At 49.2% G+C, this 25,333-nt stretch overlaps 1 protein-coding gene across 1 annotated transcript in view; it reads left to right on the top strand.

Annotated features, from left to right (window-relative positions):
* Positions 1-25,333, top strand: part of SLC4A4 (solute carrier family 4 member 4) — a 168,104-nt gene that overhangs the window by 129,863 nt on the left and 12,908 nt on the right. Inside the window, exons 12-19 of the mRNA XM_075709210.1 lie at positions 1,262-1,395; positions 6,771-7,042; positions 11,807-11,877; positions 13,665-13,853; positions 15,942-16,055; positions 16,402-16,563; positions 21,397-21,575; positions 22,948-23,020. Of these exons, the coding sequence (XP_075565325.1) occupies positions 1,262-1,395; positions 6,771-7,042; positions 11,807-11,877; positions 13,665-13,853; positions 15,942-16,055; positions 16,402-16,563; positions 21,397-21,575; positions 22,948-23,020 (1,194 nt within the window). The remainder of the gene's footprint in view (positions 1-1,261; positions 1,396-6,770; positions 7,043-11,806; positions 11,878-13,664; positions 13,854-15,941; positions 16,056-16,401; positions 16,564-21,396; positions 21,576-22,947; positions 23,021-25,333) is intronic.

Genomic DNA, 25,333 nt, shown 5'->3' with positions numbered 1-25,333 from the left:
CGTAATTTAAATTCTTCCCGTTACCACTGATAAGCCACAAGCACTGCAGCCCTGACCCTGCAGCTTGTCAGCTGGAAAGGAGGATCTGCGTGCGCCGCTAACTGCTGGTTGCTCAGCATGTGCGGTATTAATAGAATCATAGAATCATCGGGTCGTTTAGGTTGGAAAAGACCTTTAAGATCATCCAGTCCAACCATTAACCTACACTATCAGGTCTACATAATGAGGCTGCCGATTCAGACACAGCTACAAGGAAGCATGTCAGCCTATGCTGAAATCTGCCCCTGGTTGCTGGGTAAGTATTCCTGGAGAGGGTGATGCTGGCGGCTGCGTGTCTTAGTTGGTCGACGATGGTGCTCTTGTTGTTCCTTTAAAACTCATGTGTAAACAGCTAAGTTTCCATAAGAGCAAAGGAGGTACGGTGCAGAGCAATCAGCCATTTTTGTGGAAGGATGCGTGCTCGGTCAGTAATCACATTTTACTGCCATTTATATTTCATCCGCATTTTGCATCTTAAAAGTAGATACTGTTGAGCTGTAGTTGGACGCGAAAGTCCAAGAATGCATCAGGCATGCTCTTTTATCCTTCTCCAGCGAAGCTCTTTTGCCGCACATGCCAAAGGTAATTGTAGAGCCCGTTAAGTATGGAATTTATTACTTGCTGCTGACATCTGATGGAGTTGGGTCTCAACGCATGACTGCTGGATGAAGTAGGCTTGTTTGGTTTGTGTCTCATTTGCTAAAATAGTTAGTTGGAAGAGAGGCATCTTGTTTATCTAGAAAGAGTGTCTGCTCAATTGGAGAAAGAAGCAAAACCCACCCTCCCTGGTCCTGGGGGATGTCAGCGCTGTCCTCCAGCCGTGCTCTGCCGTGTCTGCTTGAAGAGCCCTGCAGACGTGTAGCCTTACTGTCAAAGATGTGGGAGATGTTCAAGGAGTTCTCAAATCCTTTAAGTGGTCTTTGAAAACACTCTCCTGCCCTTGTCAAATACCAAATACAATGTAGTGTTACTAAACTCTGGGCCTCAGAAATAACAAGGGGGGGTTGGTGGTTATCCTGAGTAACTGTGAATTGTGTGGGGCAAACACATCTTTGTGTGCAGCTGCAGGAGAGGGCAGAAGATGGTCTTCCCTTAGATATGTCTTGGACATATCGGCATACAGCACGCGACCGGTCACTGATGTAACCACTCATTTTCTTGGAACAGCGCTAATAGAAGGGGTTATTCAGTAGAACTCACTTCTCTCCTATGTCTACCGTAGGGCGTGTTGGAGAGCTTTCTGGGCACAGCAGTCACCGGTGCGATATTTTGCCTTTTTGCTGGTCAGCCACTCACAATTTTGAGCAGCACAGGACCTGTCCTTGTCTTTGAACGGCTTCTCTTTAATTTCAGCAAGTAAGTACAAGGGTGGAGGAGGGAGGGAGGGGAGGAACGTCTCACACTAATGAAATACTAGCTAGGGAATGAGGTGGCTGGCGGTGGGGAAGGAGGGGATTTGGTGCATGAAATGAAGCGTCTCTTTGTTCCTTGTTGAGATTGCAGAGCAATCACATCGGGGATTTTCACAGGCACGCATGTCCCAGAGTGCTGCCCGGTGCGTGGGTACGTATCTCCTTGGGGCCTCTTGGAAACTCTTGGCCAAGTCTATGCTGGATGAGAAGTTTGCGCTAGTGACAGCCAGTCTGCTGTTCCTCCCCTGCCGCTGCACGTGTTTCCCTGGCTGCTGTGCCTTTCCCGTAGGAGCAAAGAAAGGAATGCAGCTCTTGGTGATTTCACTAACAAAATCCCGCAGGTCTCAAGGTTACCAAAAATTTGTCCTTAAATCAGTACTCATTTGAAATAGTCACTCTTACTTACAAAAGCAAAAGTGCCTATGACAGAAACAGCTGTCGATCTCTGTTTGTCCCCAGAATTCCTTGGTGGAGCTTTGCTGCATTAAATGTTCTTGGGGTTTTTTTAACTTTTAACTGGTATAAAGAGGTTCTGCTCCCTCCCCACCATGTTAACGTTGATGCGGTGACGATAGCTGACACTCGGAGCTAAAGGGAGCCCATTTTGTTAGGTGTTCTCATTGACTGTTCCCACATCTACAGCGCTGGCAAAATATAATGAGACTCTCTGAAGGACTCAGCATATTTATTGGGGATTTTAAGTGTATATTCGTTGATGATTTTACACGTAGGACTGCTAATGCTTTGGAGGGCGTTTTGCAAGGAGATCATTTTAGGTTGTACAGGAAATGCCCCGAATCGCTTGTAGCCCTCCCTTCCCCCATCAGGGAGTGTTCACGGCATTGCAAGTTGGGAAAGGCTTGCGTTTTCATACAGAAACCCAAGAGCTTTTGGAGCTGAGGCGTTACTAGGCTTTCTTTCAGAAGCAGTCGCCTGTGATGTGGAACAGCTCTTTGGCCGTCGGTGGGTTATTTTTAGAAGAGGTCTATTGAATTATTAAGCTGAACATGGCTGCAGGTTGCAGTAAGGCAGGAGACGTGCATGTTTGGTTGTTCAGTTGTATCTCCTTCCTCATTATAGTTAATCTCTGTGGGCAGTTACTCGGAAATTATTGAGAGCATAGAATCACGTCTTACCTGTGAATACCCTACACGTTGGAGAAGTCTTTTGAGGTACGGAGCTTCTGCTAAGGCAGACAGTATACCTACCTGTGATCCCACATGCGCAGTGCTACGCTGGACTCTTTTGGAGTGCGATGATTTCATTTGGCCACTTAACTCGATAATACTCGTGGCAGCGTGAGCCGTGCCTGTGGAAGTAGTGCAGGGCGGGATGAAACGGGCAGGGTCCGATTCTCCTGCCGCGTGGTCAAAGTTGGTGTTATTTTATAATCAGTACTGATGGGTTCGAAGCCTGCACGGCCTCGCAGCGCGCTCTGACTGCCATTCGACGGAGCCGTATTCATGCCAAGCCGGGGAGAAGTTCATCTTGGAGCCAAGGATGCCACGGAGGGACCGCCGGCTCCTTCAAATGCAACGCAGTCGCCTCCTGCCCAGCCCTGGGACTGCCGCTCTCCTCGGCACGGTCTGCAAGTCCTGCCGAAGAGGGGCAGAGGAGGTGGGCTTTGAGCCTGTCTCTTCCCCCCACTGGAGCGTAGGCAGGGAGGGATGGAGGCTAGAAAAAAGGGACAGAAAATTAGACTAGCCCGGGGAGGGAAACTGGAAGCTGCGGACTGGCGAGAGCTCCGCAGCAGAGCAAGAGGAGGGGGCACCTTTCTTTTCTTTCTTCGACCGGACTAAATGCATGCAATCAGGAATAGACGTGCTGTGGCTGTTTGCATCTGGCGGGCAGGTCATAGCCCAGGTGCAGCGCGCAGAAGGAAAAAAGCGAGATGGAAAAACACTTTGTACTGTTTTGGGAGGGAGAAGGTGGTTATTTTTAACCCGAGGGGGAGGTGATCATTATAAAAGCTATTGTCCTAACAACCTGCTGGGGCAGAATGGCAGGATTTTTCGAGGCAGTCTTTCTCACAAGGAAATTGGAGTCAAGTACTGTGATTTTTCAATAACGCATTTGTGATTGTTCATATTCACAACACCCTGTTCCCTGCTGGGAGCAAAATTAGGAAGACTTCCTTCCCATCTACTGATTCCTTTAAAGTTTGACTCTGCGTGTGTGTGTATATGGAGGGATATCTAAAAAATACCTCACGTACCCCGCCGTGCATCTAAGCTTTGGGTGCCCGCAGGAGCGGCGTTCGCCACGTTGCTGGCAGAGTGGGTCGATGCTATGGGACACCCTGGGTCAACTTGCATCCCGACTCTGCTCCCGTGCAGAGTCTTTCGGATGCACGTTGTGAAACGAGTCTGGCTTTGTGAGCTGGAAACAGCGGGAAGCGAGGCACTGGGCTCCCCGGGAAAGCAGGACCCCAGCCCTTCTGCCTTCCAGCCACAAAAGTTGGGAAAGTTTCCCTTCCAGCGACCTCAGAAGGAAAATTAATCACGGCAGAAGTACTTAGCGTGCTGTATTGGGTATGTGAGATGTCCTGTGCTTTTTCATTTGCTCTGTGAGCTTCAGAAGTGCTGCAGCACTTTGAGGGGTAAAAAAATTTAAAAAAAAAAAAAATAGTTTAAAACCTTTTGAAGGTCTTCAGTGGTGTGCAGTCAGGATGCCATCTGGGTTTCTGCCAGCCGTCTTCTCCACACTCGGTCAGATGGATGGCAGCTCCTGCTCTCCGAGGCACCTACTCCTGATATTTCAGAGAGCTGTCACTGGGGTTTTCTATTAATTTTTTTTTCCCCCTTTCTCTTTTTCTAAACCATCACTTTGTTTCTTCCTTGCTCCTTACCCTTCTCCCAGGTCAAGCTCTCAGTGTGAGAAGGCTGCGCCTCTCCCTGAGATGTTTGCCTACGATAAGGAGAAAGCTTTGCAGAGACTTGGTTGGAGTGCACGTGCCTGACCCTGTCCGAGCCTACCTGACGTCCCACCCAGGATCCTTGCGGAAGCGCACGACGCTGCCCAGCAGCAAGCCTTTAACTGGCACCCTGCCTGGGCTGCAGTCTTTCCTCCCATTTTACAATCACAAGGTTGCAGTTCCCCCGGCTTGAGGTGCTCTACTCTGCGCTTTTATACCACGCACTAGAAAATTGCCCTCGAGCCCCTCCGCTGGCCAGGGTTTCTGCTGCTGGTTGGGGTAGGGGCTTGGGGTGCGCCGTGCAAAATTGCTGCCAAGTTTGCCGCCTGCGGGCGAATGCTGACGAAGGGTAGAGGTGTGTAACAGCACACCGTGTCTGCCTGGAAATAGCCTGTAAAAACAGGCACGTGGGAGATGCAAGGACGTTTTTCACTATTACAATGCACGGTTTGAGGGAGTCCATCGGCAGCGGGGACTTGAGTAAATGGTGGGACTTCAGCCAGCTCTGAAGGCATCCGGTTTTGCCAGTGTCCTGGTTTCGGCTGGGATAGAGTTAATTTTCTTCCTAGTAGCAGGCACAGTGCTGTGTTTTGGATTTAGTAGGAGAAGAATGCTGATAACACACTGATGGTTTAGTTGTTGCTCAGCGCTGCTTATGCCAGTCAAGGACTTTTCAGCTTCCCCTGCTCTGCCAGGGGCACAAGAAGCTGGGAGGGGGCACAGCCAGGAGAGTTGATCCCAACTGCCCCAAGGGCCATTCCATACCATACGGCGTCATGGGCAGTATGGAAACTGGGGGGGTTGGCCGGGGAGCAGCGATCGCTGCTCGGGAACTGGCTGGGCATCGGTCGGCGGGTGGTGAGCAACTGCATTGGGCATCACTTGCTTTGGATATTGTTATTATTATATTGTTAGTATTACTATTTTACTTTATTTCAATTCTTAAACTGTTCTTATCTCAGCCCAGGAGTGTTTCTCACTCTCACTCCTCCGATTCTCTCCCCTATCCCACCGGGGCAGGGGCAGTGAGCGAGCGGCTGCGTGGTGCTGAGCTGCTGCCTGGGGCCGAACCCCGACAGCCAGGTTGCAAGCACCCTACCAAGTGTTTTGCCGCGGAGCTGAAACCACCCCTGGCAGCAGGAGCTAAGCCCTCGCCCAGGCACGCGTGGTTCTCTGGAGGAGCTGGTGCTGGCCCGCGCCTGCCCTCTCGGCACAAAGAGGCCTGGAGGGGCTGTGCTGCAGGCGATCCAGCAATCTCCTCCTCCCTCCTGCCTTGGAGAGGCACTCAAAGAGGCTTTTCTGCTCTTACGTTTTAGAGCTGGGGGTGGTTATCTGGTGTAGCCTGCATTCCTAAGGTATCTTGAAGGCGGCTTTTGCTGCTTTTTATTGAAAGGCAGGCTCGCAAGGAGAGACGTTCAGTTTTTCTTACAACACTTGATGTAGTTGGGGGAAGGAAGGGATAAACTCCTGGGCCCCGTCCCCTCCCCAGAGCTTTGCGATGCTGTTAGAGACCTTGCACCGAGACTTTCCACAGAAACTGCCCTTCCTCCTCTGTCCTTCAGCACTGCAGAGCTCCTGGCTTCCAGGGAAGACCAGCTGGCTGGGGCTGCCAGCCCCGCCGCCCCCTTCCCCAGAGCAGGCAGGAACCTCCCCGGCAGGCCCTTATCCGCTCTGGTGTTCCCTTTCCACGTTTGTTCGGTCCTAAAAGCCTGCCTTTGGTCTCTGCACCGTCAGGGCACGGCAGCCCCCAGCAGCAAACAGGGGGCAAACTAACTTCCCAGGAAGGAACGATGCCGTTCGCTCCATTGTTCTCTACAGCCTGCCACATCCTGGCACCAGGGTTCGTCGTCTTCTGCTTTGCGCTTCTTGATCTTCTCCTGCTGATGTTTTGATTCCTGCAAATCGCACAAGGACCCGAGAGATGGAAACACCAGCTCCTGAGTGCGAGGCTTGGCAGGAGATGGCTTTTCTGAAGGCAATTTTTAAGCTGCGGTTACGTCTTCAGCTGGTGGAAAGCTGTTGGCGTTGAGCTGCTCTTGGTCTGGACAGCTGGGTGTTTGGGCCTTTACAGCTCTGCGCCTGTTTGCCAAGGGAGGATTTTTACTGGGAAGCCTAGAAAGAGCTTGAATTCGCTGGTAACATTTATTAGTGGAGGCGTAAGCAAGACCGATCACTTCTGCATGCTTTTCTGCCACCTCGGCTATTAAACTGCACCGCATGCATTTGTGGAGTTGGCTGGCTGCAAACAGAGAGCTCAGCTCTTGGGAACGCTCTCGTTGAGTCTAAACGAGCACGGGTCCCAGAGGCTGTGCGTTCACCACTTCTCACTGGGAAGTCACGGTCCTGTGTGGATTTATCTAACCCCGATATTTCTTTCCCCTCCTGCCGCCCCTGTCTTGTTGCAGAGACAATGATTTTGACTACCTGGAGTTTCGTCTCTGGATCGGCCTTTGGTCAGCCTTCCAGTGTCTCATTCTCGTGGCTACCGATGCCAGCTTCCTGGTCAAGTACTTCACCCGCTTCACCGAAGAAGGTTTTTCCTCCCTGATTAGCTTCATCTTCATTTACGATGCTTTCAAGAAGATGATCAAGCTGGCCGACCATTACCCGATCAACTCCGAGTTCAAGGTGGACTATATCACGCATTACTCTTGTGCCTGTGAACCATTAGATCCAGGTAAGAGAGTGTTTAATTAGCTCTCCGATTTGCGGATAGGAGATTGCATTTGCTTTCTTTATCTGTTGTGCTGCAGTCCAGCTAATCAACAGGTACATTAATCCTCCTTTAGCCGTTGTCTACACATATCCTCTCTTAGCCTTATTTTGAGGCTGAGGGGTGGATTTCGCCCTACGTGCCAACCGGAATGTCTTTAGAGCCGCCCTTCCTGGGACTCCTCGGTGAGCACCGCTACCAGCGGAAAAGCTGTCCCTGTACCCTTGTGTCCTTGTGCCATTTTGTCAAGTGCAGGAGCTGGATTTATTCAGGGTGCTACCCAAACGTGGGTGGTTTCCCACCTCCTGGAAAAGCAGAAACGGTTCCTCGGTAGAGCAGAAGAGAAGTATAGCCAACGGTTCGGCGTATCACTAGTGTGTGGGCTGCGAGGCAGGTATAGCCAGCATACGTATAGATCTGGCAACGCAGCCGGGAACAAAAGGTTACAAAACCCAAGTACAAACAGAAGGACACTGGCTCGTACCATTAGGGAAGCTGTGACCACTCCTAGGGTCTTTCAAACAATGAGGAGTGAGCAAGAAACTTGGTTTGTGCTCAAAGTCAACTGCAGATTATCTCGACATACCTGTCCAACAGGAAAAGCTTGTGGTTGCTGCGAGCTGCCTCTGTGCAGCGGGTATCAGGAACGGGATGCCTAGGAGCTGTGTGCGTACGTTAGTTAATAAATGTAGGATCTCTGCACGCGCTTGGATGTTAGTTGAATGGCAGGGTGTTTTCTTTTTTGGAGTTAGGAGGATGGGGAACGGTCAATGCCAAATCAAAAGTCTCCGCTTCCCATCTGAACGCCTACGGCCCAGACCCAGTGCCCAGGACAAGCGTGGTGGTACACTTGGAATGCGCGGAGGAAACGGAGCGTGCGGCAGAAGCCCACACGTTACTTCCTAAGAGGTTTGTGCCTGGAAATACAGTGCTGGTCTTTACCTTTGTAAGCAAGCGGGCGGAGGGTCGGCAGGTGTGGTTTGATAAAATTTTGCAAACCCTCGCCGCCACGGTTCTCTTCGCATCTGATTTGCCTCTTGGCCAGGTGATTGTTTCGGAGGGTAAAGGTGACCTTATCGTCATCATCTCCAAACGCTCCTTCCTGAGTTTTTCAAGGAGCGTTGAATAAACCTTGACTAGGAGGAGTGAGCAGGTAGTGCTGGAGGTGCTGACAGCAATCTGTCCAGGTAACCCGCTGAGCTCCAGCCACACCAAGCTCTCCAGCACAGCTCTGCCCGAGTCTGCGGCACCTCGGGCACGAAGGCCAGCGCTTCAGAAGCTGCCGAAATTGAGGGAGAAGACTTGGAAACAGCAAGCTGTCTGGGAACGGAGCAGCTAACAGAGTGATCCCGTATTTAAAACTCGGTCCAGGACAAGCTCAAAGATTAATTTGAGGCTTCTGTGTGTAAAGCAGCGAGCGCTGGGGTTACAGTCTTGGCGGAACAAGTGCCGCTAGCTGGGTCCTTCGGCTGTTCTCATCCCTTGCGCGGCGGCACGTCCTCCCACGGTGGATTTGATGCGCAGAAGCAAGGAATTTTCCAGAGGAACAAGTTACATAGCTGCTAGCACGTCCGTCGCGACACTGACCGGTTTGGATTTTCACAGGTCTGACGTACACCGATATGTGCGTGTGTCTGTAGCTGTGTCTGCATAAACCCAGAGAGCATCTGTCAGCAAAAGACAATGCAGGTTTAATTCCTGCTCTTTAAATAAACAGGTTGCCACATCAGCTGCTCATCACAGCCGCAGGGGAGGTTTTCCTCTCTTACCACGCAACAGTAAATCAGCAGCAAAGTAGCGAGCGAGGAGAGTCAGTCTGCAGCGCTGGGTCGCTAAACCCAAGTGGCCTTACCCTCCGTGTCCTGCGCCTTTTGTAAAGCCCTGTCTCAGATGGCAAAGTGGAGGCAGAATATCGTCGTCGCGCTTCTGGGATACTGGCTGGCGGCTCCGCACGGTGTCCCCGGACCAGGGGGGCTCAGGGAAAGGGGAGGGGGGTGGCGCAGCATGAGATAAGCGAGGAGATGTGAACTGAAGCCAAAGCAAGCTGCGATCCCAGCGGCTGCGATGCCAGCAGCATAGCGAAGGTCTTGGAAACAAAGCTCAGGACCGTCAGGTCTTGCAGCAGCGGGTTGTGTAAGCAGATACCAAGAGAGCATTAGGACATCAGTTACCCTTTAGGCTAACATTTTCTCCCTGGAAGTTCCTAATGCATGAGAGAAAGTTTCCAAAATGGGATAAAAACGCACGTGGCGGATGGGCAAAAGGGGATGCCTGGTTCTGGGAAACGAAGCGTAATGCGGCAGCAGGTGCTGTCTTCCCAGGGATTTTCCTCTAGCGCGGATAATGTCTGCTGCTGCTGGCGTGCTGTAAGCCGAGGTGGGTAAGCTGTCGGGGATTGTGCTGGCGAGGCGGGGAGATTTGTTTGGGGTTTTTTTCCCAAAGTAAGTGGAGGTAGAGCTTCATTGCTTTTTGTCACGCCACAGGTGTAAGCTGGCTCTTCTTCCTCCAGACTCCCATTCAGGCTTTTTACTGTTGGTTTTCGTCTCTGCGTCATTAAGATTTGCCTCCAGAGTTTTAGCATCAGCCCGTAGCTTGCCTTGCGGCGTTTCTGCACTGGGCTCTGCCCGTGCTCCCGCTTGCAGGGCCCTGGGGAAGCCGGGGAGCAGCATCTCGCCAGCCCCGCCGCGCTTTCCGCAGGACCTTAAAATGTTGCCTTTGAAATCACCGGCGGGATTTATGTGCGCTCTGGCAATGATTACTTAGCGGGGACTTCCCTTTGATCCTTGCACCTCCAGTCTGCGTCTCGGAGCTAACACGCACCGGTTTATAGCGTGCCTCAAGAAGTTAAAAGGCAAAACCAGCAGCCAGACCCACGCTCCATCTGCTTGCGGGAGCGATAGCGTCCACGTAGCAAGCGTTGAGCCAAAAGCGAAGCATCGGGGCAGCGTGCTTGAACGCCGAGGGGGCTCAACAGCCGCAGCGGAGGGGACCGGGGGGGTCTAGAAGATTGCAACTTGCTGCTCTCTGCTCCGTGCAGTTTTTGGGTACTGATGGGACAGCGTGAAGAGCTTTGTTGAACTGGCCGCCTTCTGTTTCTGCTCAGAGCGGAGGAGCTGCTCCATCCAAAAGGCCTTTTACCCCATCTGTCAAGCCTACCAAGAGGGTTTGCATGCGATCGGAGATGCTGGAAAAAGAACGTAAAGCGGTTGCATCGTTTGACAGGCTCAGCTCCCTCCTCGCAGCAGGGCTTATAGAATCATCAAATAGAATCATCGAATCGTTTAGGTTGGAAAAGACCTCCAAGATCATCCAGTCCAACCATTAACCCACACCACCAAGTCCACGCTAAAGCAAGGCTTGCAGCTGGGCACAGTTTCTGCCGGCAGGGCGAAGGAGCAGGCTGCCCGCTCGGGACGCGCAGGCACATCCCTGCCATCGCGAGGGAGGTGCTGGCGGCAAAATCTGCACTAATGCTGCGGGGCACAGCAACGAGAGTCGTGAGATCCCGCTTAAGGGCCCGGGACAGATTGCCTACGTATAAAGATGTCCTGCCACTTATTTAGACCCTAACATGGGGAGACCTTATCACTCTCTACAACTCCCTGACAGGAGGGTGTACTGAGGTGGGTGTTGGGCTCTTCTCCCACATAGTTAGCGATAGGACGAGAGGAAATGGGCTCAAGCTGCGCCAGGGGAGGTTTAGGTTGGATATTAGGAAAATTTTCTTTACAGAAAGGGTAGTCAAGAATTGGAACAGGCTGCCCAGAGAGGTGGGGGAGTCACCATCCCTGGAGGTGTTCAAAAAACGGGCAGAGGTGGCACTTTGGGACATGGTTCAGTCTGGTCTACCCTTGATTGGCTTAGAGTAGACTTGGTAGTGTAGGTTGATGGTTGGGCTGGATGATCTTAAAGGGCTTTTCCAACCTAAACGATTCGATGATTCTATTCTATGATTCTATGATTTCAGGAGCGTAAAAGCCAAATGCACGTACTCTTTCTCCAGCTAAACAAATGTGAGCTATGCAATCTTTTAGTACAACTTAAAATACTCTTATCAGGCATAAAAGTACATGCAAAACCTAAATAAGACATGAGGATGTAGTTGACAAGCCTGCTTTCAGGGAAGGATTGCGCTTCTAAATGAAATTTCAAATAAATGCCTTCTAATCCCATGGAAACAAAAGGAAAACATGTATCATTGTCACAGGGGGTGCTGCCCTCTTTTTCAAAGAAATCATCTCCGTCCTGTTGATGTCAATTACTCTCTATCTTTTTAACTCAAAACATGTGTTTGTGCTGGATTTTGAAATGCATTTTGATTTTGTGGATATCTTTGGGGTTGTGCACTAATTTTAAATGAATAATTAGGAGTGTTCTGTGGATATTTATTTAATCCAGAAATCATTAGAAAAATATTGCCAAACCATGAAACACTATATTGTCTGTCTGGTTTTTTCTATATTTTTGTTTTTACAGTGAACTCCAAAAAAACGCCAGTTAGGTTTGAATTATGTTTCACTTAGCCTTTTCTTCCCATTTTTTAAATGATTGATGACCGCTGCTTTTGAGTCACTCCGAAACAATCCTTTTGACTCACTTTACTGGAGCAAAGAGATTGCGCACGGTTCGATGGAGTTAACAAATGATTTAATAGTTGAAATGTGCTTTCCTTCCTAGCCGTTTCGGCACCACGCTCACGGTATTCCCTTCTTCTGTCCTCTCTTGCAGTGAATAGCTCGTTCAATAACGGGACAATGGTGTTGCCAGCCGATGAGCTGTTCTATTCCTCTACTGAGACGGTGAGTGCCCTTTGGGAGGGCAGGGATTACGTGGTCTGTGAAGCCTGCAAGTGCCGTGGGTTTCTGCTGGGCCGTGCCAATGGATCAGGACATCAGGACTTGAAGAAAAACCCTGGGGCTGACGCTCCCCCCGTTGCCCCTGACGCTGTGGAAGTGTGATGCTGCTCCTTTTGGCATGCTCGCTTGATCCTCCAAGGATTTCCTGTGCGCAATTTGATAATGCTAATTACTCGCTAATGGCAGCCGCTTTCTTGCAGTCTGATCTGTGTGCATTGGCAGGATGCAAATGGTTCTCCCGGGGGATTAGTCAGGCTGTAATGGTAGGAGTGGTGTGGCCAGCCCTTCCTTTGGAAGGTCATGTTTCCACCCCGTTCTTTGATTTTTCTCTAGCTAACCCTGGCTTTTCCACATTTCACTCCAGCGGTGAGCTTTGGATGATGAGGAGAAAGAAATGGAGCTTGATGGGGTCAGATAGGTTTGTGTTTGATGCCGGGGAAGTAAGTTGAGAGACGGAATATCAACTTTCTGCTGAAGAATACAGATCCTACCTGTCTGTGTTTCTTTCCATCTGGTGGCCACTGTTGTGTGGCATCAAGTGGCCCAGCAGGAAAGGGAATGGTTTCTGAGCTGGGCACGGTCTGCAGGCACTAGGAGCACGAGACGCGGACCTGAAGGCAAGAGCATTGCCCACGGTCCCCAAGGGGGTCGTTCGCAGGGTGGCGAAATAGAAGCGAGGGTTCCCGATGGCCAGGCTGTACCTCGTGTGCTCCTTGCCTTCTTCACTGCCCTGCCTCCGTCGGCTGGCTGCGGTCCCGGAGCATCCGAGTTGGCTGCCTCTGGGAGGGCTGGAAATGAGCACCTCCAGGCTGCGGCGCGCTGGCTCTGCAGGGGCGTAGCAGAGAGGGAAGCTGAACCGCAGCATCCTTCTGACTGCTTGTCTGTAAAACAGAGGGGATTTTGGTCAATCCAGCTGTGTGGAGGAGCACAGTGAACGTTGAATATTTACAGTATCCGCCAGCTTGTTCTCTGCATGTCCGGCATTCTGCAGGCACTGATAAACTGGTGCCTTTTACAAGATACACAGGAGCCCAGAGCTGAACTCTGTGTGCACCGCAAGACCAGATCAGCTCGTTCAGCAGCAGGGCTGCGTCCTGTGCACGGTTACGCAGCCTGCAGCAGCGTAGCACCCCGTCCTTTAGCCCAGGGCAATTGGCACTGTGTGGTAGAGGTGCTCAGAGCACATCAGAACACCCGGTGACTGCAGCGTGGCACGGCGCCCTGTGTGCGGAAGCCTCCTGACACCGGTGGGCACTAGGCGAGCTCAAGCCTTGTTTCTAGAAAGGGCAAGGAGGGAGATTTTCTGCTGCGGAAACGGTGCTGGTCTTGATCCGAGAGAAGCAGGTTTGGGTTTGGTGCTGGTTGCAGTGAAGGGGCAGTGGGGAGCGGATGTAGAGGTGGCCTCAGGCCGCTCCAGCTTCTGCGTGAGGTTTCCAACATTGCCTTTCCGCTGGAGAAAATACAGAGCGTGTCTGGCAGACCACAGCAGAGGTCAAAAGATCTCGGTCTTCTTTCTGAGGCCTGGCCTGTCCTCAGTTCCCAGGTAATACCGTCATCTGTCTGGGTTAAAATCCATTCCGCCTGCGCACAAGCACAGCCTCTGCTCCGTGCCTCCCTTTTCCTCCCAGTACTTTTCCTGATGCTCTGTCCCCGTTCCTGTCCTGGCGTGAGCAGTGTTTGCATGAGCACAGCTTTATGGAAGCGTTCTCTTTTTTTTTTTTTTTCTGCAGTACAACACCACCATTGACTGGTCATCTCTGACAACGAAGGAGTGCTTGAAATACGGAGGACGACTTGTGGGCAACAACTGTGACTATGTCCCTGACATCACCCTCATGTCTTTCATCCTCTTTTTCGGCACTTACACCTGCTCCATGGCCCTGAAGAAATTCAAGACCAGTCGCTATTTTCCAACCACCGTAAGTATCTCCTTTCACCCTCTTTCAGAGTGCAAAGGTCAGCCTGCCTTTTGGTACAGCTGTCTGACACCGGGAGAAATGTTTTGCAGGGAAGGCAGGTTGCATTGGTTGAGAAGCATGGTTCTGGTTGACCAAGGCATGGCTGGGATTGCTTAGCTTTCACTCTCTCGGTGTTTCTGGGAGGGCACGGGTAAGGCAGCAGAAGAGCCAAAATGAGCCATAAGCTGTCGTGGGGATGCAGCAGCGATTTTAAAGGTACCGACGACAACACTTCCAAGGTGAGATACGCGATGATGTCATTTATCAGCGTTAAGAAATGAGAATAAATCCTTCAGGCATATATAGTTTCAGCTGGGCATTTTCAGGGTCAGACGCACAGCTTAACGTGGTGTACTGGCTCTGGGGTGGGATGCCCAGCCATTCCACAGAGATCAAGCGACCAAAAGGAGCTGTTAATTATGTCAGAAGTCTCCCTGCTCTGACAGAGGGAGTATTTGGGGAGGACAAAAGAAGCCCTTTGCTTTGTATCTGAGTAATAGCGGGGTGAGCGAGCTGTCCATATAGAACAGAACGGAGACGCATCTCTGATGTTACCACGTAGCATTTGAAGTAGTCAGAAATCGCTGCAAAAATGTTGAACTCGACTACAGTCCATGTCTGGTCTACCTGTCACGATAGGGACCTATAGCAGAAATTCCCTTTCTTCTCTGAGGATCAGATGCAAAATAAGGATGACCTGAAAAACCTCTGCACTGATTTAAACAATTTTGCTCCGACTTACAGCCAGCTTATACGCACCTCTCGGGTGCATCTGCTTGTTTCGTCTCCCCAGCTGAAGTTACCACGACACGCGTGCGAGCTGGTGGTTTCCGTGTCTACCAAAGCCATGTTTCTCTCTGAGACTTGCCCCCTATTTTTGGCATTCCAGCACATGGGGATTTACCCTGCATGGATGTTTACCGTTCGGCTGTGTTACAATTGAACCTCTATTATTTTTTAATAAAAAGGAAACAAATTCCATCCGGGCTGGAATGCGGCTCAATTTATCTGTAACCATGTGAACCCAGGAAACCTGGAAGGAACAACAGCTCTGCAAAGATCACGCAGTTACAGACAAGCGCAGTGGGTCCTGCCCAGTTCAATTTCGGGGTCTGACCAGCAGCGGCTTCAAATTGTCGTATTGCAATGACTTCAGTAGAGTTGCACTCATAGGACACGTTGAGGATTTAGCTGAGAAGCCTAGTTTGTTTTCCTGTCTGTTTAGGTTGATTTATTACTTGAACAGAAAACAAGGTGAGCTCTGCCAGTCATACAGAACATCTCATCTGTCGTGGAAGTTTGGGTCTTCCCATCTTCTAAGGGGACATTTATGACTGTTTCCATTGTCTGGTGTGAAATACTATTTCTTCACGTTCCCTTTTTTTTCAGTCTGCATTGCAAAATCAGTCATATTAAAAGAATGGAGTGTGGGGGTAACACAGTATTTTTTTGTTCAAGACACGCACCTTAGGAATCCTGTGATAACCCGAGAAGCTCGACTCGTGTCAAAAAGACAGTCTCTGGCTCTGCATAGAAAAACATGAATATGTGGACCGTAAGAAGCAGAGATCAGAAGGCAGACAGAGGGAGCCAATACTTTATATGTCTAAAAAAGTAATTTGGTTTTTAGGTTTTTATTTGTAAATGTTCAATATCTGTTAATATTGGAAGCTGATCCTGAAAAATCTCTTCAGACGCTGCTGCAGAGGAACTAGGTCTCCGTACCAGTGGTTGTTGGCTGCTGCCGAACATAACATCACTGAGACTGCCTTGAAGAATTCATGTGGGAGTTTCTTACAAAAGCAGTTTTCTTTTCGCTTAGGCTCGTTTTCATACTTGCATTTAGGCTTAATTGTTTGGCTTTCAGACAGCGCAATAAAGCAAATGGCACCAGACGTGACAATGCGCACCTTTGTTTCTATGAAAGAAGAACTGATGAGCTTGTATTGCCACCAAACGCAAGCCCGGAGTATCACATAGAAACTAAAGCTTGGGTGAAATGGTGTTTCATAGTGCTAACTACTGTTATGATATCGACTTCTGTTTCAGGCCCGGAAGCTCATCAGTGACTTTGCCATTATCTTGTCCATTTTGATTTTCTGTGGAATAGATGCCCTGGTAGGTGTGGACACACCAAAGCTCATTGTGCCAAGTGAATTCAAGGTACGTCATTGCCGGCTTGTTTGGTGGCCTTTGGGAGAGGTTCCCTTTTCCACCCCTCTGCCCTGTATAAAATGACTTGCCCGCAAAACAGTAGAGTAGTCAGCTGTCTGGAAAGGACCGTTTCACTCAGATGATACCCTTTTTATTAGCAGCATTTTGGTTGGCTGATTAATGTCCTAAATCCTGCCTCCGTACTTTGAACCTTTTGTTCCTGTGAATGGGAAGGATGGAATTGTCGCAAACCTCAAGTTTGTAGCCTCGTTGCTGGAAGTACAAGTGTATTTAGGATGTCATCACTCCCATATTGTGGCTCTAATGCAAGCTTTCCTTTCCTTGCCCTTAAAAGCCAACCAGTCCCGAGAGGGGCTGGTTTATCCCACCTTTTGGAGGGAACCCGTGGTGGGTGTACATGGCAGCAGCCATCCCTGCACTGCTGGTGACTATCCTCATCTTCATGGACCAGCAAATCACAGCCGTCATCGTCAACAGGAAGGAGCACAAGCTCAAGGTGGGTGTGCTTTGTGTCTTGCACGCGTGCAGAGAGCTGCCCGGTGCTTTTTCTGTGCTAGAGCTGGAGGAGGGGCCGCGGCAGCGTTGAACGCACATGCCGCCTCAGAAACGTCATTGCTGGTGTTTAACAGCAATATTTATTCTGTTGACCAGGGTAGAGTTGTTGCCAGGAAAACCGCTGATTCAGCTGAAAATCTTGAGCGTTGCGTAAACAGCATTTGCCTTCCTCCTAAAGCAAGAGCCCTGCACAGGGCCAACTCGCAATGTCTCGTTCAGTGAGCACTTAGGAATTTTGATGGGCTTCACTGCCATGCGGCTTGAAGCATTCCCACATGAGAGGCTTTGGGATTGCTCCTCCCTTTCCCTTCGCAAACAGGTCCCACGCCAGGAATACTGGGATTTGACAAGACCGGCCAGCTACCCCTTCCCTTCTAGGGGAAGGAAAGGACATAGACCCATTGCATCCTACCCACTGCTCATTTGGCAAAGACATGGCTAGAGCTGGAAGAAATTAGAGCGGCCCTCCTTTGAGGGGCAGAACTTTTGTTTAAAGCCCCTTTTCATGTCAGCATAAACCCAAAAAGTTTCTTAAAATCTTTACAGTATTTTGATCTTTCCTTGGAAGAGCTTGACTCTCCAACTGTAAACATCGGAGAATGGCAAAGGAAACTTCTAAGTATAGGCTAGTCAAAGCTTGTCTTGCAAAGACAACTGATGTAAACAACATCTAGCTGCTTTCATAACCCTGCTGCCCTGCACTTCTATTCGTGGTAGTAGTATTGTCTACCTTAGTAGAGGGTTGGATGAAGTTCGTTTCAGAATCTGCTAGCCCCGACCCCAGGTGTCATTCGCCTTGGTAATTCTGCAAGACTCCGCCATTTGGAGAATTAAAAAAAGAAAGAGGGTGCACATCTACCCACAAACATGAGGTTATATGCCCGTACGCTTTACGCGTCCATCTGGCATGCTCTGCTTTTCCGGCAGGAGATAAGAAATCATTAAATCAAGTGCAGTCAGAAACTGGTTGATGTCTCTCATTCCCGACATTTACCTGTGTAGGGTGAACGTGTGCTGTCCACGGGGCCCAGCAAATACGGTTATACGTACTACCAAAACCGTTCATTCCTTTAAAAACAAGTCCCCAGGTCTGATGCTAAGGAACGCCTAGGGAAGGATAGGATACTTTCCAGTGAGGATGCTTGGCAGACGTTCTTTCTGGCGTTTTTTCCAACAAGGCATTCAGGAAGGTGATTGGGGCGGGCAGAAGGGTCTGATCGCTCGCTGCCTTACAGCTGGTGTGCAAAGCTGCTGGGTTTTGGGTAGTGCTGGTGCTTCCAAATGGCCATTCGCTTCACAGGCTCTAGTTCTCTAGAGAAACTCATCCCAGACTCAAGTCCAGCTAACTCAAACCTCTCCTCTAGCATCAAACGACTCTTAACATCTAATTTTCCTCCTACCACCTTCCTCCCTCAAAGACACGAGCCTATTCCCTATCATCTGCTGCTGGTTTTGAGGTGGGAAAGTTGCTTTGTGATTGTGGTCAGCTTTCTTCCTGTGCTTTGGTCATGGGCTATAAGGGGATACTTTATGAATGTGATGCATCAGCGTGGAAAGGAAAACGAGGGCGGCCACAGCGGGTCCACCGGGTCATGCACAGATCTGCAGAGAGCACCCAATTTTGGGAGCTCAGGCTTGCGGTGGGGAGAGGCTTGGAAGGGCCTCCCCTCTCAGGAGCTCTGCTTTAACCTGAGCCGGGACCTAATTTTAATTTGCACAGCACTGCGTTATTGCACCCAAGCCAAAATCTCTCTCGCCTTATCACAACGGGCAAAGTTTCTCTGGATCTGAGAAGCCCCTGTTACCGTGTTTATCATGTAGGACGATCACTGGCGGACGTTCCCAGCCATCGGCAGAACTCGTCGTGCACCCTGCACGGGCACGGCACGTCGGGGTAGCTGTCAGCCGCTCCGAAGGAGGTTTTGGGGTGCAGGGGCGATCACGGGACCCCACCTGTGGTGGGTATAGTCAGAGATGGCCCAAGTGTGACAGCTGTGCTGGCTGCACAGTGCTGTAAAATACAGGCAATAAGCTGAAGAGATTTGGGACATACCAAGGGCATAGCCACAGTTGGATGTTGTTTAAAGAAGAGCTTTATATCCGCTGACATATAACAGCCTAGGATGTAGTAATGTTTTTCAAAATAAACTTTCCAGACCGGCGCTATGTAGTTTTTCATGCCTGTAGGGTTTTTTCCTTTCCCTGCACTGTCAGTTCTATTGAAAAATATTAAATTCCTGTAAAAGAAGACTCTCCCTTCCTGCTAACGGGACACATTCCAAGTGGTCTAACCCATGAGAGTAAAGACTCCCTCAAAACATGGGTCACGCTGGGTGATCATTTAGATGTCTGCTTCATCGGTTATATTGAGAGCTGTTGGAAACGTGAATGGAGCTTTTACTTGAAAAAGAGGAGGATGTTTCAATTCGTATGATAACTGTGGACGTTAGACAACCGACGTGTGGTTTAAGACAGTCCTGAGCCTGACCTGGAGGAGAAAGTCAGAGCAACAGGGAATGGGAAAGGTTTGTTGTGCACAGGGATGAGCGCTGGCTGATGGTCTTATGGGGCTCGTTTGAAAAAAAAAAACCCTCAGAAGATCGCGTTTTGCCGTCTGGACTGGGCAGATACATTCAATACTGTGCCTGCATCTTCCTCGGGGAGAGGCTAATCATTGACATGGTCTCAGTTTTAGGTCTGTCTCCTGCACCTAAATAAGCAGACGTATCATTTTCTTAATCATTGGGAGAATATGTTCTGGGTTCTTCCCCCATGAAGAAGAGGTCCCTCATCTCTTCACCTTATAGGCACTGAACGTGGTTATGCTATCAGCACTGGCTGTACTTTTTTAGTAACAAAGTATAAATGCTCCAGCAAAGTACTGTTTAATATAAAAAATTTATTTCCTCCTTCCTTTGTTACGGTTGTGAGCATGTGCTTTTGTGTAATTGGGGCTTCTCGAGTCCGATCGTGCTACTCTGCACCAAAAAACACCTCCGTACACAAAATCTACTGTAGGCCAAAAGAAGGATGGGGTTTTTTTCTGCTCGTGCCTTGCTAAAATATTGGCAGGGTGTCACTGAGTGCCCGTCCCAGTGCTGCTGGCCAGCCAAGGTAAGCAGCGCACGTACGGGAAAAACAATGAGGACTATTCAAGGTGAGCTGGGTTGCTGTCCCTCCTGGGTCACCAAGTAGGTCCAGATCATTTGTTCTTTCCAATAAAATCAAATTGAACAGGATTAAAAAAAGGTTAATCATCTTTAAAATAGCAAACCTTAGAGATTTGTCTAGTGTTTTTTTGAAGATCACTGTCTTTGGTGGCTCTTTTGTTTCTTCGCTTCTCTTGGCACTTGTGACTGGTGGATTTCCTGTGTTAGTTCATTAAAGGATTTAAAAAATAGGCGATCAGAGGTCTTTACAAGGGAATAAAGAACGAGGGCAGCTTTCTCCTTTCGATAGGGTATGAGCCCATCAGCTGTTCTTGTTGCTTTCCCCAAGAGAGCCGAGGGTTGGGTGTTGAGGAAGATGCCTCCAGCACCAGGCACCATCAGCAGGGCTCAGACCAGTTGCAAAGTCCCGACTGTGAGATCCCACTGTTGCTCCTTACCCTAAACATAGGAGTCGGATCTCTCTCTGAGACAGCAAATGGCAAATGTTACCTTTAGGCAGGCACCATATTTCTGTAAGATTGCTTTCAGGTAGGCTGCATTAAGTCATTATACTGAGAGGTATTTACAACAGCTGTTTCAAACTAAAATTAGGCTTTGGGCTGGTTTTAAAGGGTGGTTTGGGTGCTTTAAAGCTCTCTGCACATCCAAGGTGTCACTTACACAGATGCGAGATGACTCGGCGCACAAAGATACCGATCTCGGCCTCCCACCGTGTCAGAAGTCCTGTGCGCTCGTAGCAGAGCGGTTGACAAACGGCTCACACCGTCGCAAGCCGCTCTCCTGCTTTGCAGACGATCTTCTGTCCACCCACCCTCTCCAAACTCTCTTGCTGCCGTAACTGCCTTGTGCTGTGAAAACGGGCCGTCAAGTTTTCGCATGCGCTGCGGGGGGGCAGTGAGGGGGTGGGATGGTGTTGGCTGTTGGATTCCTTGTCACTGCGTTACCCCGTTAAAAAAATGGGAACATATCATTATAAAAATTTACAACGGGGTTTCATTTTTGGTTTTTAAGAGGCAATGCAGAGCTCCTTCAGAATGCTGTAAAGCCATTATAACCAAGATACATGTGTGTGTGTGTGTGTGTATTAAGAAAAGAGAGAAATCATAATGAGAGCTTGCTTATACTGTTTACAAGATACAATGTGTATCTCACCAAATATTTTTTGGCGAAGGTGGTGCTCTCTGATTGTCTTTAACTCATGGTCTGCTGTGTCAAGTACCTCCATAAAGAGCTATTTGACTGGCCGCAGGGCTTGGTTTGTACCAACTCAACCGCCAAGCTCTACAGAGTGGACACAAGGTGCTTGGTCTTTTGCCGGGCTGCCTGCAAGTCTGCTGCTCTCCTACGCTTACTGTATGCTGGCGTTTTCAGAGCTTGCCAGAACTGTAACGCTTACCTGTTTTCCCTGTGGAAGCAGGTAATTCATCCTTCAAGGACCGACGTGTCCTACTCTGCTATTTCCTACGGTGATTTCTGTTGGCCAAAAGACGCTGTAGAAGGAAATGCTGCTTGTTTGGTGTGCCTCTGCCCCCGGACCAGAGCCCTGGCCGTTCCGTAGGTGTTTTAGAATAATTAAGCTGAAGGTTGTCTGTCTCCCTTCACAGAAAGGTGCTGGATATCATCTGGATTTGTTCTGGGTGGCCATTCTGATGATCATATGCTCCTTCATGGGTCTGCCCTGGTACGTTGCTGCTACCGTCATCTCCATTGCTCATATTGACAGCTTGAAGATGGAGACGGAAACTTCAGCCCCTGGAGAACAGCCCAAGTTTTTGGGAGTGAGGTATGTCAAACCAGAAAGGCCTTAATTGCCTTGTTTGCCTGCAAAGATCAGTTTGTACTATAAATGGTCTTGCTTCGAGCAGGACACATGCAGAGGTTCAGCGGGAATAGCTCTTAGATTTGCTGTAAATCTTCAGATCAGCTGTGCTTCCTGACAGCTTTTCTCATCTGCAGAGGATATATCCAGTTAGAAGTTCGTCTGGCGTAGCCCTTTTGCAAATACTCTTTCTTGAAAAGGAAGAAAACTTTTGTACTACGTGCGTCCCTGTAGACGGGGGAGAGTCTGTGCAAACGTGTGGTAGCAAAGCGACGAAGGGAAGGAAACTTTGCACCGGAGCTTAGACCATTTCTCGGTCTGCTTTGGGCATGCATGTTGGAAGTCACCCCAAAATACACCAAGCTTTACAGAGCGAGCTCTGGTGTCCACGGCGCACTGCCAAGTTGTCATGAAGAATTTCGTGCTGCTTTCTTCATATTTCCAAACCTAACTGTGAGATGTAGCAGTGCAGGTCTCTGGCAATTCCTTGGACAAATCCCAGTGTAACTCCTCAAAAGTTTATTTGGCCAGATCAGACGCAGTTTTCCAGTGTTTGAGAAAGGAGATAAATTTACTACAAATTTCTTCATCCATGGAAATTAGACAGGCATTCATTAGCAAACATAATGGTAAAAAATGTAAACCTGTCATGCCTAGAGCAATCAGCTCTACTTAAGCAATTTTTTCTGTATTTGGTTGCCTTAATTAAGTGGTCTGAAGTGCTGTCAATAGGAGCGCTTCTGGAAATCAGGCCACTTGTTTAGGTGACTAAATAGAAATTTAATGGCCTAACTTTCAGGATGCTGAAATATTACTGGCAAAAGTATTTTTGGATGTAGGGAGCGGCTGTGGGTGCCCATGAAGGCGCACGTTCAGCACCCCAGGAAGGCCTGGACCATTTGTCCAACTGCTGGAGCACTATGGCCGGGACTCAAAATATGCTACTAATCTAAGAGTGGAGAGATAATGATTTATTGCCTATTTGCATGCTATAAAGGCAGCCATGCAGAGAATTTGGATTGCTAGTTAACGGTTTCTAATGTTTACCATGTAAACACGCTCCTCCTTACTCAGTAGCAGTACTCTGTTGATCCACAAACAGCGGAGCTAAGGCGGCGTACAAAAATTGATCTGGGATTTGAGAGAAGAGGCGTGTGAGGCTCGGTCAGGATCGAGATACCTGCCCGACGCTGCTGGCTTGTAATCGCCAGTCTGCTTTGAACATGTGGCTGCAAAAATGAGTTGTCAGGCTTGACGTTGGGTTTGAGTACTCGAGAGGGAATAAAAGCAGAGTGAAAGCTGAAGCCATCCTGCTCACCCAGGGATTTTGTTTCAGGGAGCAGAGAGTCACTGGAGTCATCGTTTTCATTCTGACCGGTGTGTCTGTCTTTATGGCTCCCATCCTCAAGGTAAGGACATCGCCTTTCCTGCCTCCTTCGGCTCGCACGGCCAAAGCAGGGCCACAGCAGCTGCCAGGCTATTTTTATGCCCCTAAAAAACCTCATCACTGAAGTGTGGAAAAGGAGATTAGTGAGAATTACTGATGCAGCTTGACAGTTTTCTGGAAGCTTAAATACAAACCTTTTGGAAGGAAAAAAAAAAAAACCATTGTTGCGGTGTGCTAGATAGTAATAGTGACAAAGTTCAGGGCTGGTGGTCTTGGGGGCTGTGATTTTTTTCGTGCTAACGATTTTTCTTCCGTGTTTGCATAAAGTTACATTTCCTTTTACTTTGCACTCTCATACTTCCACTGCGCCTGTGTTTTATGGAAAATATATTGCAGATAAAGCTTGAGAGCCTGCTGGTGGCACGCTGGAAAGATGGTTGGCAACACGGTAAGAGTTGCTGCGTGGAAGACACAGGTTAACAGATGGATATGTAGTTTTAAAAGTACAGTTGCATTTATTTGAGCGTGCGCACGTCTTCACACGTACACCTGAAGAAAATCTTCATTTGGTGCTTACGCATAGGCTGTGCGCGTGGCCCGCTGAGAGGAGGTTTTTGGATGAGAGAGAAGACGCAGAACTGGCGGCAGTGAGCAGAGCCTACAGCTGATGGTATTAGTCCATGGGTATGGGTTTGGCCAGAAAAATCTTTGGGACCATTGCTGCTACCGTAGCAGAGCTGTACCCTGCCTGGTGCGGCTGCCAAGGCACACACCTCAGCAGTGGGAGGCTCCTGCGGTTTGCCCGGCTTTTTTTAAAAAAAGCCAGCACAACAATCAAATTTTTACTCTTTTAGGCTGGATCCTCCTAAAATAGCACATCCCTTATTGCTCAGAAGCGATGCCCAGCTCAGCAGTATGGAAAACGTGTTTCTAGAGGAAGCAGTGCAATTAAACGTCATTTCTTCATCTCCTGAATTTTTGTTTCTTGTGAGTTTAGCCAGGGCTCTGGACAGATGTACGGTTGATGTACCATTTAATCTAGGTAGGGAGCTGTTTTCCGGGACCTGAAATTTGTCGGCACGTAGGCACAGAGAAACGAATCCTTAGTGGATCATCAGATCATAGAATGAAAGTGGAAAACCTGCTTATCCATGCCTCGTGGAGGATACTGCCTGTACAGGAGGAGATGTCAGCTGCAGAAGTCCGTCTCCATGGATCTGTAGACCGATGGTACGAGCAGAAGACGACAAAGCAGGAGCATAGGTACTGGAACAGTGGCACCATGCATCGTAACTCCGTGGCGGAGCAGACAGGTGTCTGGAGGAGCGTTTCCGGAGGAGGCAAGCGAGGTTTTGGTGAGGAGGAGGTGGGAAGCTGCGGGGGCTGCGAGGCGCAGTTCGATGTGAGCCTGAAGGGCAGGAGGCAGGCAGAGGGCGATGACGCTGCCTGTGTACGAAGTGGAGAAAGTGGCTTTACAAAGTCAGTGTGTTCCTGTTCTCAATTTCTGAGGTTGTTTTTACAACTAGCAGATTTTTGTGTCTTGGTAACAGTTTCCTCCTCTGCACAAACAGGCATTTCCGTGCCCTTAATTTTAATGCCTGATTGTAATAATTCTGTTTGTTAGTTCATGTGACCTTTCCCTGCAAGATCGCTCTCCCTCTATTCCACTGGGGTCTATTATTTCCCCGGTTATTGCTTCATTCATTTATTATTTGTCCGTGCTTCCCCTAAGAACGCGTGTGGGGACGAGCCTTGTGGGAGGACGCCTGAGGATAAATCGGCACACTCCTCGCCCACGTGCCAGCGAGAAGTCCCTGGCAGCGTTTCAGGACCTTTAACAAAGTCCAGTGGCAGGGTCTCCTGCTCGAGAGAGCTGCTTTGCTAAAAGCATTGCAGAACATTTCAGTCTTCTCATGCCAGCGGCAAATTGAACGCTAACGATCCCAAATTCAATAAAGCAGGCAATCCGCAGAATAATCTCAGCTTTGTTTTCTGTGGGTTTTGCGGTGTTTGTGCTGGTTTTGAACGTCACTGATGTTTCTGCTCAGTTATGGCAGATCTCCACAGAAACATCCTCAGCCCCGCTAGGAGAAGGACGGGCACTTTCCTATAAATACATTTTTAATTCTGTTGGCTAGCAGCAGGTTTGCTCGGAGCGCCTGAGCCAGCAACCCCGTAGTTAGCGAATACTTGGCCAACAGAAAGTCTTCCAAAACGAAAGCGCCGCTTGCTACTCTGCAGGATAACGTTCTGAAGTTTCACCTAGGGATGATTTACAGGATTAATTATCGTGGAATGGTGAAATAATATTTGGACGTTTTTCCTTTTTTGAAAA

Source organism: Pelecanus crispus, chromosome 4 (assembly GCF_030463565.1).
Source record: "Pelecanus crispus isolate bPelCri1 chromosome 4, bPelCri1.pri, whole genome shotgun sequence".
NCBI classification, from domain to species: Eukaryota; Metazoa; Chordata; class Aves; order Pelecaniformes; family Pelecanidae; genus Pelecanus; species Pelecanus crispus.
Note: the sequence above shows the minus strand (reverse complement) of the source record. Positions and strands in the feature narration are given on the sequence as shown.